The sequence below is a fragment of the Triticum dicoccoides genome, chromosome 7B (genome assembly GCF_002162155.2).
Source record: "Triticum dicoccoides isolate Atlit2015 ecotype Zavitan chromosome 7B, WEW_v2.0, whole genome shotgun sequence".
Lineage (NCBI taxonomy): Eukaryota > Viridiplantae > Streptophyta > Magnoliopsida > Poales > Poaceae > Triticum > Triticum dicoccoides.
Window position 1 is genome coordinate 152,952,025 of NC_041393.1, and position 16,821 is coordinate 152,968,845.

General features: G+C 46.8%; 1 protein-coding gene across 1 annotated transcript; it reads left to right on the plus strand.

Annotated features, from left to right (window-relative positions):
- The first annotated feature begins 13,459 nt into the window (after window positions 1–13,459).
- On the plus strand, window positions 13,460–16,140 carry LOC119340009 (vegetative cell wall protein gp1-like). The gene is made up of 4 exons (XM_037611926.1): window positions 13,460–14,253; window positions 14,344–14,417; window positions 14,526–14,605; window positions 15,889–16,140. The coding sequence occupies exons 1-4, from the start codon at window positions 13,813–13,815 to the stop codon at window positions 15,954–15,956; spliced, it is 663 nt and encodes a 220-aa protein (XP_037467823.1). The 5' UTR covers window positions 13,460–13,812; the 3' UTR covers window positions 15,957–16,140.
- Window positions 16,141–16,821: the final 681 nt, after the last annotated feature.

Below are 16,821 nucleotides of genomic sequence, written 5' to 3' on the forward strand. Positions count from 1 at the left end.
GCCGGACACATCACCGGAGCATAAGAACCTTCATAAAAGGCTCGTCGCCACTGCAAGAAGTTTGAAGAAGCAAAAGCGAAAGCTCAAAACAGCAGAGGACGCACTCAGAATGAGATGGAGCAAAGTACTCAATACCACAGATAAATACGGCGATAGTCACCAGGCAAAGAGCTACCCGAAGCACAAGCTGTTTCCCGAATTTGACAAGGAGGCCGTAGAGCCCCCACAGTCAAAAAAGAAACAGGCCGCCTGGCCGGATAGACGACCAGATGACAGGCTAAGAGCGGCAAGCGGCGCCGCACACAAGCCGGCACACGATCCACAGAAGGATCCTCGCAAAAAGGATGGCCCGGTCAGGTCCATCTATGGGCCAAAAAAGAAGACTCCAGGGAGCAACACAACCCGCCGAGTGTTTGAAGACAACAGCACACCTAAATATAGGGGCGCCGCACACCCACTATGTTTCACCGACGAGGTACTGGATCATGAATTTCCAGCGGGATTCAAACCCGTAAACATAGAGGCATATGACAGAACAACAGACCCCGGAGTCTGGATTGAGGATTATATCCTACACATACATATGGCCAGAGGAGACAATCTCCATGCCATAAAATACCTACCCCTCAAGCTCAAAGGGCCAGCTCGGCATAGGCTCAAAAACCTCCCAGAAAATACCATTGGAAGTTGGGAAGAGCTCGAGGATGCGTTTCGAGCAAATTTTCAGGGGACTTATGTCCGCCCTCCGGATGTAGACGATTTAAGTCACATAACTCAACAGCCCGGAGAGTCAGCACGCAAATTCTAGAACAGGTTCCTCACCAAAAAGAACCAAATAGTCGACTTTCCGGACGCCGAAGCCTTAGCAGCCTTTAAGCATAACGTCAAGACGAATGGCTCGCCAGACACCTCGGCCAGGAAAAACCAAGAACAATGGCCGCGCTAACAAGCCTCATGACCCGCTTTTGCGCGGGGGAAGATAGCTGGCTGGCAAGATGCAGCACCAGCGACCCGAGCACATCTGAGGTCAGGGATGGAAATGGGAAATCACGACGCAGAAAAGATCAGCGCTGGAATAAGGAAAATGGCCCAAATAGCACGGCGGTCAACGCCGGGTTCAAAAGCTCTCAGCCGAATAATAAAACACTGCCTCTTAAGGACAACAATGATGAGCTATCCAACCTAAACAAAATCTTGGATAGGATATGTCAAATCCATAGTACCCCCGGGAAGCCTGCAAACCATACCCATAGAGATTGTTGGGTCTTCAACCAGTCCGGCCGACTTAACGCCGAACACAAGGGGCTCGACACACCAAGCAAAGACGACGACGAACCCCACAAGCAGCACGCCAGAAAACAGAAGACTTTCCCACTAGAAGTCAAAACAGTGAACTCACTTCATGTGATAACAAGGAAAAATAGTGCGGCACCTGCTAAAACACGCGCCGCACGGTCCACCCCAGCAGAGTCCCGAAATTGGATGTTTAAACCAATTACTGTCGACCATCAGGATTACTCTAGAAGTGTTCGAAACGCAGGAGGGGCTGCTTTGGTATTGGATCCCATAATCGACGGACTACAATTCACACAAGTCCTAATGGATGGCGACAGCGATATAAACCTGCTATACCAGGACACCATCCACAGAATGGGGATAGACCCTACCAAAATTTGCCGTAGCAGCACTTCCTTCAAAGGAGTGACGCCAGGCCTTTACGCCAATTGTACAGGCTCTGTACTACTAGAGGTTGTGTTCGGTTCATCCGACAACCTCCATCGCGAAAAGCTCATTTTCCATATCGCCCCATTCAAAAGCAGCCATCAAGCACTACTGGGACGCGAAGCTTTCACCCGCTTTAACTCAATACCGCATTACGCGTCTCTTACGCTTAAAATGCCCGGTCCACGCGGCATAATCTCATTAAAGGGTAACTCCGAGTGTTCCTCGACCACGGAAAACGTGAGACTGCCTTGACAGCCACACACTAATCTGACATTGCTGGTCAAAGCCCCTAAAAACAGGTCATTTAGACCTCGGACATGGTTAGGCAAGTCCGGCATAAATAAACAAGGGGCTTCCCAGCCGCATACCTCTTTACAAGGGGCTGGACGTATAAACAATGAGAGCCAATAAAGCTCGACTTTATTCATCTTCCAAATCATACTTTATTTTAAATACATCTTTTGCACGATATTTTTTCCAAACTAAGTTCTTCTCTTTTACAGATGAAGCACGTGCTACACCCGTCCAGGATACAGCACAACGGAGACACAGGTGCAGACGTGCAGCAGGGACCCTTTGCAAGGATTCTTTTCAGATTAAGACCCTGCGTAAACCTTTCTTACTGTCTCTTGTTGATACACATCCCCTGGTTTCCTACCATAACCAAGGAGGAGGCTGGCGTTTTGGCATCGGCCGCGTCAGAAGTTCTCATCCGTACCTGGACACTAGGGGCTTAGGGCATTGTTCTGCCCGGTATCATAAAGACCGAATACCTCAAGGAGTGTTCGGCGTCTCGAGTTAGGCCTTATATGCATCAGCTTCGAATCATGTCTTTGGTCAAATGTTGGGTTTGCCCGGCTCCTGTGTTTTGCTGCCTTACGTTCCGCTCCATCGGCTAACGCGGCACCAGGAGAACTACTGCGATTCTGCCCCGGTTCGGCCGGGCGAGCACCTCAGTAGAGAAAGCCGAAAACTGACTGTCATGATATAGCAAGAGACTGGTCAACCACTCGATCGACTACTGGAATGTTTAGAATTCCTCCGCTTTGACGAAGGACCGCTTCCCGGTCAGGCACATACGCGCCCCGAGTTCGGAGAGCGCGGTGTCTCTAGGGGCTATATAGTAGCCCCACCATCGAGCTCCTATGGCTAAGTGAAAGTGATAAAGCATTATAGTCCGGTTGCCTAGTTTGCTATGCTATCACCTCCTTCAAAGGACCAAGACATTGGATTAAGTGTGAAAAGGCGCCCGCCGCACCATGTGCGTGGGGGCTGAAGCCAAAGACTGCCATCTTTCAGGTTATACATACATATACGACCGCACAGGAGATAGTTCAATACTTGAACGCACAAATATAAAAAGCCGTTACATTATAAACATGATCTCACAAATCATACATGTCATTTGAACATAACATCTTTCGAGCACTGCGACTCTATTAAACGAGCGCCCTGCAGGACTTCCTCAAAATAGTGCTCGGTGGGTAATCGGCTTTTGTCCGAACCCCGGGATGCAACATCGGTGGCATCCATCTCCGCCCAGTATGTCTTAACACGGGCGAGAGCCATCCGTGCACCCTCTATGCACGCCGACCGCTTCATCGCCTCGATATGCGGCACCGCCCCAAGGAATTGCTGCAACAAGCCAAAATAACTCTCCGGCTTGGGCCTTTCTGGCCACAGATGAGCCACCACATCCGTCATGGCAAGTCCGGACAATCTATTCAGCTCAGCCCACTCAGCCAACCGATCAGTCAACGGAAGTGGACGCTCCAGACTATGGAATTGAGACCAGAAAAGCTCTTCCATTTCGTGATACTTCTGGCTTGGGAAGTGCACGACTGCGTCCGCCGCACTTGCCGCCAAATCCAGATAAGGATCCTCCGCACCCCATAATTGGCCCAACTGAGCATACTTCGGATCCGTGAACTTCCTACGCAGCAGAAAGGGCTTTCTATCCGCAATGTCTCCGGCCTGACGCAGTTCCTCCTTCATAGCCCGCATCGCACAACAGGCATCCTTGGCTTCGGCGGCGGCCTTCTTCAGGTCCTCTTGCTTCGCTCGGTGTTCTCTTTCAAGAACCTCATAGTGGCCGGTAGCATCTTTTAATTTCACGGCCATTCCGGCCATCTCCTCCCTGCTTCGGCAGTGAGCAGCCTTTTCGGCTTTTAGCTCTTCCGCTGCCTTCGAGGCAGCCGCATCACTTTTCCTGGCTTGCTCCTTGGCTCGAGCAAGCTCTGCTCCAAGGTCTTCCACAGCAGCGACACCATCTGCATCAAGCATACAAATTGTAAGGAACGGGCATCAGCTCCCTTACTAGGTGACCGCGGAGAAACCACCTGCCTTGTGACTCGTCAAGTCGTTTATTCACCAGCGCGATGTCCGCATCCGCAACGTCGAGTTGGCGCTTCAGCTCGGCAACTCCATCAGTCCGGCTGGCCACCGAACATTCCGCCACCTGCATAGGAAAGGCGACATTCTATTACTAAGATTATGATCCTTGGCACGCTCGCGCTTTCGACAGCATACCAAGTCTCAGGGGCTACTATCTATACAGGGCGCACTCCATGTGCAAAACTGTCAAAAGGTATGTCATTTTTTGCATACCTCAAACCCCGCCAACAAACTTCCGACGGCCTCATGCAACCCGCTCTTGGCGGATGAGATCCTTTCAATCACCATACTCATTAATCTGTGGTGATCTTCTGAGATAGACGCCCTCTCGAGCAAATCCTACAGCTCCACCGGCCGTACTCCAGTGGGTGCCGAACTCCCCGGCCCCGCTGGACTCGGGGAGACCCTCCGTGACGACACCTCAGGGTCGTCCGCCCCGCCCGACGGGGCGGCAGATGGAGGCGTTTCGCTCTCCATCATCTCCGGACGAAGGTCCCCCGAGGATGAGCTCTGCTGAGAAGGGCTGAGATCCGAACTACAAGGTGAAAACTTCGGTTACCCTTAGAAATAAAGTAGGGATGTCCCCTATTACAAAACTCCCCCTTTTACTTATGGCTCGCTGGAGGGCTGATTCCTTTGGGGAGACTGTGCGGCCGGGGCTCTTCCCGGCACAGGACCTTCCGGTGCAGATTTCTTTCCCCGCTTTGAGGCCTTGGCCTCCGGGTATTCGGAAGCGGTCCTCTTCTCCCCTTACTGAAAGCCTCCTTGGCAGAGGTGGTAGTTTCCCTGTGCCCCCCTTCGCCCTCCTCCGAAGGTGCAACCTCCAACATTTTGATTAACACGGGATCCGGCATGGTCTCAGGGAGGGGGGCCGGACACCGTATCAGTTTTGCTTGCGCTATCCACTCCTGTCCAAGGGATAGCTGGTTAAAAGGCAAACCCATGATAAATAAATGGACAATGTGTCCGGACACAGGGCTACTTACTTGAGTATCCGGGCGATTGCAGCTTAGACCAGCGTCCTCGGTCAAGTCCGGACGCATCTCTTGTGATCCGAAGAACAGTTTGTACATCTCCACGGGTGTCAAACCCATGAAGTGTTGGAGAGCTCGTGGTCCCTCCGGATTAAATTCCCACAGGCGGAGGGGGTGACGTTTGCAGGGCAGAAGGCGCCGAATCAGCATAACCTGTGTCACTACGACCAGATTGATCTCCCTTTCTTGGAGGTCTCGAATCCGGCCCTGCAACAGGGGTACGTCTTTGGACAGTCCCCAGTCAAGCCCTTTGTTGACCCATGATGTCAGCCGTTGTGGAGGGCCCGGGCGAAAGGCGGGCGGCGGCCTCTGCCTGCTGCCCCTGGGAGCGGTGATATAGAACCACTCCTGTTTCCACAAGCCGAGCTCCTCCCTAAAAGAGCCCTCGGGCCATGGAGCATCGGCCCTCTTGCTTATAACCGCCCCGCCGCACTCTGCCTGACGCCCCTCAATCATCTTCGGCTCCACGTTAAAGGTTTTGAGCCACAAGCCAAAGTGAGGGGTAGTGTGGAGGAAGGCTTCGCAGACGACAATGAATGATGAGATGTGGAGGATGGACTCTGGAGCCAAATCATGGAATTCCAGCCCATAGTAAAACATGAGCCCCCTCACGAAGGGATCCATCGGGAAGCCTAAACCCCGACGGAGGTGAGACACGAACACGACACTCTCGCCGGGCTCGGGAGTAGGAATAACTTGCCCTTGGGCAGGCAACCTATGCGAAATCTCGTAGGTTAAGTACCTGGCGTCTCTCAGCTTTAGCACGTCCTCTTCCGTGACGGAGGAGGGCATCCACTGGCCTCGTAGGTCGGAGCCGGACATTGTCGAAGGTTGAAAGTACCCGAATCTGGATCCCTGGGTGTTAGAACTCGGGGCGAGGGGCGGATTCGATTGAGGATTGAAGAAAAAGAACGGGCCTTGGTCTCATTATAAAGAGGGAGAATACCAAGAGCCGTCCCCGCGACCGTTTGGAACCCGCCTTCGATGGAGGGGGCGTGGCAATGGGCGCGGTTGGGTTACCCACGTCCGTATTGATGAGAATCCCGGAATAAGGGGAACACGATCTCTGCTTCGACGAGACGTGCGAAGGAAACCGCTTCGCTAAACGCGCGGAGGTGGTATAGTAAAAACGATTCGAGTAAAGGCTTGGTTGTGGTGTGACGTCACGCCACAAAATACGTCAGCAGATTGAACTTGTGTAAATATTATTCTCTCTACGGTGGTATGTGGAATTTATTTTGCAGAGCCGGACACTATCCTGGTGTTCACAATCTTCTATAAATTATTCGGAGGAGGAACCCTCCTTGCAATGCCGAAGACAATATGCGCGCCGGACTCGTCGTAATTGAAGCCTGGTTCAGGGGCTACTGAGGGAGTCCTGGACTAGGGGGTATCCGGATAGCCGAACTATCATCATTGACCGAACTCCAAGACTATGAAGATACAAGATTGAAGACTTCGTCCCGTGTCCGGATGGGACTTTCCTTGGCGTGGAAGGCAAGCTTGGCGATATGGATATGTAGATCTCCTACCATTGTAACCGACTCTGTGTAACCCTAGCCCTCTCTGATGTCTATATAAACCGGATGGTTTTAGTCCATAGGACGAACAACAATCATACCGTAGGCTAGCTTCTAGGGTTTAGCCTCCTTGATCTCGTGGTAGATCTACTCTTGTAATACCCACATCATCAATATCAATCAAGCAGGACGTAGGGCTTTACCTCCATCAAGAGGGCCCGAACCTGGGTAAAACATCGTGTCCCTTGTCTCCTATTACCATCCGCCTAGACTCACAGTTCGGGACCCCCTACCCGAGATCCGCCGGTTTTGACACCGACAAGGGCCTTCACTTTGTTCTTCGGAAGCGTGTGGGTCTTGGGTTGGTGATGGCTCCACTTGAGTGGAACTTTATACTTCTCCTTCGGCCACAAGGGGTTCCTCAATGGGTAGGATAAGACCAACACCCATTCTTCTTATGGCTTGGGGAGGAATTTCATCATCTACATCACAAGTACCACTTTGCTCCACTTGGGAGCCGTTATTATCGTCAAACTCCATGTTACACATCTCCTCAATGAGTCCTGTGGACTTGTTGAGGACTCGGTAAGCATGAGAGTTTGTAGCATAACCAACAAATATGCCCTCATGAGCTCTAGCCTCAAATTTAGACAAACAAACACCTTTCTTGAGAATGAAACACTTACAACCGAACACCTAGAAGTACTAGAGGTTGGGCTTGTTACCGGTAAGTATCTCATATGGAGTCTTGTTCAAGCCCTTGAGGAGATAGAGCCGATTAGATGCATGACAAACGGTGTTGATGGCTTCGGCCCAAAAGTTCTAGGGAGACTTGAATTCCGCCACCATGGTCCTTGTCGCGTCCATCAACATTCGATTCTTCCTCTCTGCTACACCATTTTTTTGAGGGGTGTAAGGTGCGGAATATTGATGCTTGATCCCCTCATCACTAAGAAACTCATCCAAGGTGTAGTTCTTGAACTCGATGCCGTTGTCACTTGTTATTGTCAAGATCTTTGCCTTGTGTTGACGTTGAGCTTCATTTGCAAAGTCGATGACAGTTTTTTGGGTCTCACTCTTCCTCTTGAAGAAATATACCCAAGTGTATCTTGAATAATCATCCACAATCACCAAGCAATACTTCCTACCCCCAAGACTATCAAAGGATGGAGGCCCAAAGAGATCCAAGTGAATGAGCTCCAAGGGTCTCTTCGAGTAGATGATAGTCATGGGAGGGTGAGCCTTCTCATGTAGCTTTCCTTCAATACAAGCATTGCAAGCACGATCTTTCGGAAAACTAACATTTATTAGTCCAAGGACATGATCCCCCTTGAGAAGACTTTGCAAAGATCTCATATTGACATGGGCTAAACGGCGATGCCAAAGCCATCCAATGTCAACTTTAGCCATTTGGCATGTCGCGGTCTTAGTGGCTCGCTCCGAAAAGTTAATCACATAAAGACCGTTCTCGACATGCCCAACAAAGGCTACTTTAAGAGTCTTGCTCCACAAGAGGTCCATAGTATCAACATCAAAGAAAGTGACAAAGCCCATGATTGCAAGTTGACAAATGGAAAGTAAATTGTATGCAAGGGACTCAACAAGCATGACTTTCTCGATCGTGAGATCATGAGAAATGACCACCTTGCCAAGACCCAATACCTTAGAAAATAAGGCATCACCCCACTCAACATTGGTGGGCATATATGAGACCTTGTGTACGTCCACCACCAAGTCCTTGCTTCCGGTCATATTATTTGTGGCTCCACTATCGAGCAAAATGCCCCACCGAAAGCAAACACCTACAAGAGATAAATGTTTGGTTTTAGGTACCCATTTTGTAATGGGTCCTTTGATGTTAGTAACAAGGGTCTTGGGAACCCAAATAGACCATTCAATGTACTCATGAGGAGAACCAACAAATTTGGCATAAACATGCCCAACTCTAGCACGGCATAGCACATAAGAAGGGTTAAAGTCGTCGGCTTTGTTGGATGGAGTGGCAATGCCCTTCTTGACACCACCACCCTTCACATTGTTCTTCTTCTTCTCCTTAGGAGAACCCTCTCCCTCCTTCACAAAAGTTTGCTTGAGAGGAAGAGGTTGCTTGGCCTTGTCATTCTTCTTCTTGTTCTTGGACTTGGGTGCAAACCCAATTCTCTCCTTGCCACAACTTCCTTTTGATTGCTCAAAAGATCGTTAGGTTCTTCTCACCTTGTATGCAAGACACAAGGCCTTTCTCAAGTTGCTCCTTCAACTTGGCATTCTCCTCCACAAGATGCACATGCTCACTGAAGGAAATATGTCCTAGAGGCAATAATAAAGTTATTATTTATTTCCTCATATCATGATAAATGTTTATTATTCATGCTATAATTGTATTACCCGGAAACATAATACATGTGTGAATACATAGACAAGCATAGTGTCACTAGTATGCCTCTACTTGACTAGCTCGTGAATCAAAGATGGTTAAGTTTCCTAACCATAGACATGAGTTGTCATTTGATTAACGGGATCACATCATTAGGAGAATGATGTGATTGACTTGACCCATTCCGTTAGCTTAGCACTTGATCGTTTAGTATGTTGCTATTGCTTTCTTCATGACTTATACATGTTCCTATGACTATGAGATTATGTAACTCCCGCTTACCGGAGGAACACTTAGTGTGCTACCAAACGTCACAACGTAACTGGGTGATTATAAAGGTGCTCTACAGGTGTCTCCAAAGGTACTTGTTGAGTTGACGTATTTCGAGATTAGGATTTGTCACTCCGATTGTCGAAGAGGTATCTCTGGGCCCTCTCGGTAATGCACATCACTATAAGCCTTGCAAGCAATGTAGCTAATGAGTTAGTTACGGGATGATGCATTACGTAACGAGTAAAGAGACTTGCCGGTAACGAGATTGAACTAGGTATTGAGATACCGACAATCAAATCTCAGGCAAGTAACATACCGATGACAAAGGGAACAACGTATGTTGTTATGCGGTTTGACCGATAAAGATCTTCATAGAATATGTAGGAGCCAATATGAGCATCCAGGTTCCTCTATTGATTATTGACTGGAGACGTGTCTCGGTCATGTCTACATAGTTCTCGAACCCGTAGGGTCTGCACGCTTAAAGTAAGATGATAGTTATATTATGAGTTTATGTGTTTTGATGTACTGAAGGTTGTTCGGAGTCCCGGATGTGATCACGGACATGACAAGGAGTCTCGAAATGGTCGAGACATGAAGATCGATATATTGGATGACAATATTTGGACACCGGAAAGCTTCCGGGTGAGATTGGGACAATACAGGAGCTCCGGGAGGTTATCAGAACCCCCCGGGAGGTATATGGGCCTTAATGGGCCTTGGTGGAAAGGAGGGGGCGCCCTCCCGAAGCCCAATCCGAATTGGGAGGGGGGCCGCCCCCACCTTTCCTTCCTCCCTCCTTCCTCTTCCTTCCCTCTCCCTCTCCTAATAGGAAAGGGGGGAGTCCTACTCCCGGTGGGACACTACAAGAAATATGTCAACTAGTGACCTTCTGTCAGTGACCCTGGAAGAATTGGTCATAGATCTATGACCATTTCAGACCAATTGGTCAAAAGCTATTCGGGGGGCTCCAAACCCTAAACCATTGCGACCATTTTGGTCAGAAAGGTCGTAATTTCCTTACATGAAATGGTCACAAAGCAAACAGTGCTAGTCCGCTGCCTTATTTCTAGTTGTTAACGACCAATATAGATGGTCATAGCCTTCTAGATTGTGGTGGGTTGTGATGACTAGGCGCCATCTCATCAGTTTTGCCTATGTGTCATATCCATGTGGCAGTTTTTGCCCTAGGTTGTGAAGCAACCTATATTTCTGTTATTCCAAAAATCCCCAAAAAAATCTCATAAATGTTTTGGATCATATCTTCATCAAATATGTCAAAAACATTCCTTGCCTAGTTCAAAATAATTCGGAAATATTCATTTTCCTATTCTGTTCAGAGCAGCACTTTGTGAAGGAAGTACCACTTTGGCATGTCCAAATGGTATCCATTTTCTACAGTGCTTTCCTATGCCCAAATAACCATCCTCCACCAAATGCCAGCTCAATCCATTCATTATTTTGAGACCAGCTTCAACATTCGTATTTATGTCCAGTGTGGTACTTTGTAAAGCAAGTACCACCTAGGCTCCTCCTTTTGAGGTGAAAATTTGTGAAGACGGTCTTCTTAGTAACTGATCATCCTCAGCCAGAACTCACGCCCATTAGCCATGTGCATTTCCCGTACCGCAAATCAAACACTTGGGTGCTTATTCATGTTTGAGCATCGATCGGTCTCCTCGTGAGAATCTTATGTTGTGATTTTCTTCCTAGCACCTACCTGGGGAGTGCCCAACCCACTAGACATGCCTAGGCCGCCCAGAACACATGGCAACGCCACGGTCACGTGGTGACCACGCGGCGGGCATGCGAGCTTACACGCTCTAGAGTTGGGGCCCTCAGCCACCGTCCAAACCTCGATGTCTCGCCATCAAACCATGTATTTCTGATTAAATAGATACTTATTTACCTAGAAATGATTTTTGGAAAAAATAAAGAGCAAACTATGATGCACCTGCAGTTCAAATTTGACCCGCTTCCAGCTGAATCAGCGGGAATTTGTCTTTTTCACCAGAGGTGGATCAAAATTTTTGACACCCAACCATTTTGTCAATTGTGCATTAAATATGGCCTAGTATTCTATAAAATTGATTATCTCCAATTTTGCAACAAATATATGGTAGGTCCTTCACAAAAAAACTCATTTCAGGCACTCAGAAAATGGAAAATGGTTTTTCGTCCAAGAAAATGAAAACTTCCTTAGGCAACATTGTTTGCCATTCCAATATGCACCCTTGTGCACAATATGATATCATTTGAACAAACTATGCCATGAATGTGGCCATAAGATTGATCATTTGGCTTGAAAGCCATGAATCTTCACACTTGATAGCTCATTTCTGAGAACACGTTTTAAAAATAATTATTGTATTACAAGTTTATTATTTTTCCTGGAAACTTGGTCACATGTAATGACACAATGCGAATGTTTTCCAATTTTTTGATTTTTTTTGAATTTTTTATGCCCGTTTCAAAATGCGGTCAAAACAGCGGGCTTGACCGTTCCTAGCTAGTGGTTGAATCTTGGAATTTTTTTGGTGTTTCTATGATTAAATAGATACTTATGTACCTAGAAATGATTTTTGGAAAAAATAAAGAGCAAACTATGAGGCAGCTACAGTTCAAATTTTACCTGTTTCCAACTGAATCGACGATAATTTGTCTTTTTCACTAGAGGTGGATCAAAACTTTTTTCACCCAACCATTTTGTCAATTGTGCATTATATATGGCCTAGTATTTTATAAAATTGATTCGGTCCATTTTTGCAATAATTATTTGGTAGTTCCTTCACAAAAAAACCTCCTTTTGGGCATTCGAAAAATGAAAAATGAATTTTCCGTGCAAAGAAAATGAAAACTTCCTTAGGCAACATTGTTTGGAATTCCAATATGCACCCTTGTGCATAATATGAGATCATTTGAACAAACTATGCCATGAATGTGGCCATAAGATTGATCATTTGGCTTGAAAGCCAAGAATCTTCACACTTGATAGCTCATTTCTGAGAACACTTTTTTAAAATAATTACTGTATTACAAGTTTATTATTTTTCCTCGTAACTTGGTCACATATAATGACACAATGCGAAGGTTTTCCAATTTTTTAATTTTTTTTAATTTTTTATGCCCGTTTCAAAATGCGGTCAAAACGGCGGGAATGACCATTCCTAGCTAGTAGTTGAATCTTGGATTTTTTTGGTGTTTCTCTGATTAAATAGATATTTATGTACCTAGAAATGATTTTTTTAAAATAAAGAGCAAACTACATGGAAGCTACAGTTCAAATTTGACCCGCTTCCAGCTGAATCGGTGGAAATTTGTCTTTTTACCAGAGGTGGATCAAAACTTTTTACACCCAATCATTTGGTCAATTGTGCATTAAATATGGCCTAGTTTTTTATAAAAAAGATATGGTCCAATTTTGCAACAAATATATGATAGGTCCTTCACAAAAAAACTCATTTTGAGCACTCGAAAAATGGAAAATTGATTTTTCGTCAAAAGAAAATGAAAAATTCCTTGGGCAACATTGTTTGTCATTCCAATATGCACCTTGGTGCACAATATGAGATAATTTGAATGAACTATGTCATTCCAAAATGCACCCTTGTGCAAAAAACACAAGAGAAACAAATAGAAAAACTCAACTACATAAGCTTGAAAAAGTATTTGATGTGCTCCACATGTGCTATGATTGTGAATTATAAAATTAACGTGCTCCAAATTTGCAACAAATATTTGCTAGGTTCTTTATAAAAATATCACTTTGGACACTGGAAAAATGATTCTCTTACAAAAACTCATATCTTAGAACACTTTTTTAATGATATTAACAATATTAAAAGTTTGTTATTTTTACTGAAAAGTAGGTCACACTTGGTGACACAATGCGAAGGTTTTTTATTTCTATATTTTTATAAATTTCTTAGGTCGTCAAATAGCAGGCATGATTCAAAATCTTATTTTCAATCGATTACGACTAATTTAAATGGTCTTAACATCATCAAAGGGGATACTCTGTTCTGATTGGTCTAAAATCAGCTCACGTGGATCATGCCTTAACCACCGTCGGATGCGCCCGGATCCAAGGGCAGCCCACACTCCCCTCGTCGCTCTCACCCCCTCCCGAATCACCCCGTATCCCTCTCATCCTCGTCCACCCACGAAACCCTAGCCCCTTCTCCCAATCGCCGCCGCCGCCTTCTCCCTCCCAGATCCAATCCTGCGCGCGTCGGCCACCTCCCTCCGGCGGAGCTCGACCCCCACCCCCCGCCGCTGCTCCACCCTCTCCCGCGAGGGTCTCTGCTACCCGCGCGCGCACAACCTTCGTCCCCTGTTGCTCCAATCCGGCCAGCGCGCCCTCCACCTCGTCTCCCCCGATCCCGACCGTCGTACTCCGTCCCCTGTAGCAGTCGTACTCCACCCTAGCAGTCGATCCCGACCGTCGCTGCTTCACCAGCCTCCTCCTCTGGCGTCTCCGCGAGGGCAGCCGATGCCAGACAGGCCGTCGACGCGCCGGACCTCAAGGCCGGTCGTGCTGCTCCTTCTGCCTGCGTCTCCTCGGCGTAGACGACGGCGACAAGGACGCTGGCGCCCGCCTTCTTCCTCCCCCAGCTCGTCTTCTCCCCGGTCGCTGCCTTGCATGCCGCCACCCAATCCATCTATCAATCGCCAATGGAATCCCACGCCGCTGCGGCTCCATTCTCCTCCCAATCCCATGCCGCTGATGCCTCCTCCACCTCCACCTCCAAGCGCTGGCGACCTTCTTCCTCCCCCGGCACTTGTCCTCTCCGCTCGCTGCCTTCCAAGAGTGCCGCTACCGTTGGCGACCAGACCAGCAGAGGAACGCCGCTGGCAGAGGATGAGGAGTCCTTCCTTCTCCACCATGAAGCACGCCTCCTTCCACTCCTCGCCGCCGAAGTCGGATGCGTGCGTGAGTGCCTTCTCCTCCTCTTCTTCTTCCTCCTCCTCTGCTTCTTCTTCTTCTTCCCGGGATCTGATGCTGATGCGTGGTTGTGTGCAGGCAGATGCAGTTGAAGGAAAGGGGCGGGCCTCAAGGCCGGACCTCAAGGAGATGCAGCACCGGAACATCATCAGGTACCCCTCCCCTCCCCCATCCCGTTTCTCCTCCCCGGCCTCAGGGTTTGGGCTGGATTTGGCCGCCGCGGAATGGATGGACTGGCTGACTATTGTTGTGTTGTGTAGGCTGCAGGACGTGGTGCATAACGAGAAGAGGGAGGGCGCCATGCCGAAGGAGGGACCTTGCGGCCATTGCGGAGTCACAAGTGAGCTCCTCCTCTTCCATTCAGACTTGTGTGTTTTTTGACTCTGCCTGCTGCTTGTTAGATGAGAGGTTTGTGCTGCTGACAGTCAGCAATTAGATGCAGCTCACAATCTGCTCATACTTAATACTACTTGCTGCAGTTATTTAGATATTGAGAGTTCCCTACATACTTGCTGCAGTTTCAGAAAAATGCTTAATGTTAGAGTTGATTCTCTGCTCGCTGCTCTGTGTCATCTGCACAAATTAGTTACATGCTTGTAGGACAACACATGGAAATTTACATCTGGCTTGTCTGTACTAACCATTGAAAACAAGCATGTAATGTGATTTGTGCTGCTCCTTTGTAGAAACAAGCACGTGTAGTGTCTGAGTGTTTATCTGCTGCCAACTTTACATTTTCACAGCCACGTTAAATAACAAGCTTGTTCGAGCAATTTTTTTAGTCTCCTCCTTTCTCTGGGGTTTTTATAATCTTGTTTGCTAATTGTGGCGGTACATGTGTAGTCAGTAACCAGTGCTACTGCTTAACTCAAAATTTCTTTTACAAAGAAAAAAATGATGAGCATTTCTCCAGCCAATGTCTGAAGTAGTTGCTGCTGTGTAGTCATCGACTGAGCTTATGCATTTCATCAAAATTTGCAATGATGTTTATTGCCTAAGAAACTAGCGAATTAGAGGCCTGCGATTCAATAGTTTGGAGAAGAAACCAATGAATTTAGATTTGAGTGACAAATCTGTTCTGGTTTCAAATAGATAGGTTTATTTTTTTAAACTATGCATAGATTTGTAACAATGAGCATAGGTGGTTATAGGTTGATGTGATGATGAATATAAATATTAAGAACTGCTCATGCATGCATCTGGACCTCTTATTGTGGTAGCTGGTATGCTTGATGCGTGTATGTCCATCTCTTTACTATTTTGCTTGAACCATAAATCATGATGCATGATGATCATGGTCTGGTTTGTTAGATCTATTTTGCTGGTGCTTAAAATTTGACATGCCTGGATTCTGAATGAACTCGTTCTTACAGTTCTTTTCATTTCTATGATCAATTTAGAGAGTTGCACATGTCACTATATTATATACCAAAAAAAATCTTAGCTAGTGACAACATTTTAGTCGCTCCATGAACGCATACTGGTTAGTGTTAGTCATACTATTTATGTACATGGCATTTGCTGTCAATTCTTGATTATAAGTTATTGGGTCCCAAATTGGCTACTGTTTGATGTTCTGTACATATTCTTATTCTTATATGTTCATTCTTATTTTTTGCACAGGTGAAGTGCGAATCCATGTTCGAAGCTGTGAAGCATATCGACAAAGAGTAGCATATTATGTGTTGTAATTGTAGGCAGTAGTAGGCATATCTGAGTTGTAATATACTATAACGATTGTAATAGATTAATGTAGTATTTTTTTTTGGACCAATTTCATTTGCTCTTTGGTCTGTTCGAAAGAATGATTGTGCATGTGATTTGAATACCCGTGAAATGGAAACCTGACAAGTGGGTCCAAGTTATAATGGTTGTTTGACAAATTTCGAAATTTCTGATTTGTGGGACCAATTTTGAGGTGAGCATGACAAGTGGGACCATTCTGACTACTTGGACTAGCTGCAAAATAAAATGGCTGAAAATAGAAAATCAATAGGCTATAAAAGGCCATGCCCTAGAAAATAAAAAGGCCAAATTGTTGGGCCAGGCCCATGTAGCTAGAGAAAATTAACAGAAAAAATATACAGTAAAAGGCCGAATTGTTGGGCTAGGCCCATGTAGAAAACTGAATTGGACTGGGCTGAATCTTGTGCCACATCAGCTTGCCACGCTGGATGCCTACGTGGCCTGGGGAGGTTGCTAGTGACCAAAACGCCACCGTGGACATATTTTGGTCATAAACGTCTTCGACCATTTCAGAAAAAGGTCGCTATAGTCGGTTTACGACCGCCAGCTTTTGACCTTCTCTTTTTGGTCACAAAAAGGTCGCAAATGAAAAACCATGACCTTTGAGTGACCAATAGTCAAGGTCACAAGTTGACATATTTCTTGTAGTGGGAGTTGGACTCCCCCCCTAGGGCGCGCCACCCCCGTTGGTCGGCCCCCTCCTCCACTCCTTTATATACGGGGGAGGGGGCACCCCATAGACACAACAATTGATCATTGATCTCTTAGCCGTGTGCGGTGCCCCCCTCCACCATAGTCCTCGATAATATC

Excerpts from the sequence above, each read along its gene's own strand:
- LOC119340009 (XM_037611926.1), top strand. The coding sequence starts at position 13,813 with ATGCCAGACAGGCCGTCGACGCGCCGGACCTCAAGGCCGGTCGTGCTG. Across the intron at positions 14,418-14,525 it reads CAGCACCGGAACATCATCAG|GCTGCAGGACGTGGTGCATA; the intron begins GTACCCCTCCCC and ends TGTGTTGTGTAG. Across the intron at positions 14,606-15,888 it reads CGGCCATTGCGGAGTCACAA|GTGAAGTGCGAATCCATGTT; the intron begins GTGAGCTCCTCC and ends TTTTTTGCACAG.